Raw genomic sequence first — 2,108 nt, forward strand, 5'->3', positions numbered from 1 at the left:
ATAACGATGTACACTGCGTAAAGGAGAACAAGTTCTGATCTCAAAAGATGGAAGAAATTTGTACGTAGTGTTAGCATACGGAATTACGGATACAGAAGCGATTTCTTGGCACCTCCCGCGGCTCCACCAGGCACCAGCGCATCAACCGGTGAATCAACCGTTGCTGGAGAAGACGCCGGTGAGGTGAAGCTGACGCTTGGATCTCCTACATACTATAGTACATAGCCTGGTCTCAACTGATGAAAGAAAAGCCACCGAAGAAAGCGGGATTGAACCAACCACGAGATCCGCAAGAAAAACAACTTCCTAAATTAGAACGGACTCGTCTTCAGATCGATCGCTCTGTTTAAAGAGGACGCATCCGCACTTACCACACGACGATGGCCGCGTCATCAAGCTCGTCTCTCCGGTGCCCATGGCCGGACCTCCAGCCGGAGCTGCTGGGCGTCGTGCTCTCGCGGCTGCCGTCGCACGCCGACCGCGTCCGCCTCGCCGCCGTCTGCCGCCCATGGCGCTCCAACGCGCGGCTGCTGCGCCCGCTTCCCCCGCTGCTCCCGTGGATCGCCCTCTGCGATGGCACCTTCCGCAGCCTCCCCGATGGCGCCGTCCACCGCCTGCCCGTCGCGGACGACGGCGTCTCCGTCCGAGCCTCCACCGGCAGCAGGCTCTTCCTCGTGCACGGCGACGGCAGGTGCTCCCTGATGAACCCTTCCCCCTCGGCGACGACCCCTGTCCCCGAGGCCGCCTTATGGTTCCAGGGAAAGCCCGTCGTCCGGAAGGTGGTGGCGTCCGATCACCTCATCGCCGCTCTAGTGGAGTCAGAAAACTCCGGGACCGCAAAAGTCATCATCTCTACTCGTGGGCAGCCATGGGACATCACGAGGTGCTCCACGATGGAGTTGGCGGAGCCTGAAGGCGGCCTCGTCAGCGACATTGCCATCTTCAAAGGAAAGATCTACGCCCTCCTCACCACAAAAGTGGGGCGATATCGTCAGCATGAGCTTCGTGTCCTGGACGACGGCCACGAGCAGACAACCATCCACGGCACCCTAGTAGGGCAGGAGGCATGGTATGATCCTAACTTGACCGACTTCTACTTGCAGCGGAACTACCTTGTCGTCTCCGGCGATCGGCTGCTGATGGTCGAACAAAGGATCAGCGAGCGGTGGCCGAGAGACTGGGGACCTTTGAAGCTGACTCGACACTTCAAGGTATTGGAAGCAACGGACCTGAGCAGCAGCGGCTGTGCACGCTGGACCGAAGTCGATACATTGATGGGGCGCGCGCTCTTCGTCAGCCAAGGGTGCTCCGAGTCCCTCCCTGCCAGTGCCGGAGGTCAATCTAGCGGCACCGGAGTCGAAGAAGATTGCATCTACTTTCTAAAGGAGAAGAAAGGATCTAGTCAGCCTGGTTTGGCCTTTCTTAACTTAAAGCCGGGCAGGCCCTTCGTTTCAAAAATAAACGGGGGGAATTGTGAGAATGCCTTTCAAGACTCTGGGGTATACAACATGAGAGACCGGACAGTGACGCCATTGCTGTCGGAGACGGTAGTGGAGTCCACAGCCGGCGAAGGTCCATGGTCTCCAACTTGGCTTTTTCCAGAGCCTTGAGTTAAGCTAGTTACGCTGTATTATTAGTTACTAGGATTTTTCTTAGATGTTGCAGTATGTATTGGTTCCATCTCTTTTTACTTTCGCAATACCATTAGACACTTTTAAAGTTCTATAAAGCATATGCTCGAGACTGTGAAGTGTGAACAAATCATCTCCTGTGTGTGTGTGGTATAGGAATATCTGGAATTATCTGGAATTTAATTCAAAATAAGCACTACCGGAACAGGGCTCTAAGCCGACAGCCAAATGTATGCCGACGGCCACCGTCGGCCTAATCCGAGCTATGCCGACAGCTAGATCCTGGCCGTCGGCGTACAATGGCCGTCGGGCTATCCCCGTCTACGCCGACAGCAGCCGTCGGCACAACACAGCCGTCGGCTTATCCCGGACTACGCCTACAGCTGCCGTCGGCATATACTGGCCGTCGGCATAGATGCGGGCCCGCCGACAACACTCATCACGGCCGGCTAACGACGTCAAATCTATGCCGACGGC

The 2,108-nt window shown here is 56.3% G+C and overlaps 1 protein-coding gene across 1 annotated transcript; it reads left to right on the plus strand.

Annotated features, from left to right (window-relative positions):
* Positions 1 to 380: 380 nt before the first annotated feature.
* LOC125518561 (uncharacterized) lies at positions 381 to 1,610 on the plus strand. The gene has a single exon (XM_087537721.1). It carries the CDS (start codon positions 381 to 383, stop codon positions 1,608 to 1,610), a length of 1,230 nt encoding a protein of 409 aa, XP_087393847.1.
* The last annotated feature ends 498 nt before the right edge of the window (positions 1,611 to 2,108 follow it).

This window comes from Triticum urartu, chromosome 7A (genome assembly GCF_056163025.1).
Source record: "Triticum urartu cultivar PI428250 chromosome 7A, HENAU_Tu73, whole genome shotgun sequence".
NCBI lineage: Eukaryota > Viridiplantae > Streptophyta > Magnoliopsida > Poales > Poaceae > Triticum > Triticum urartu.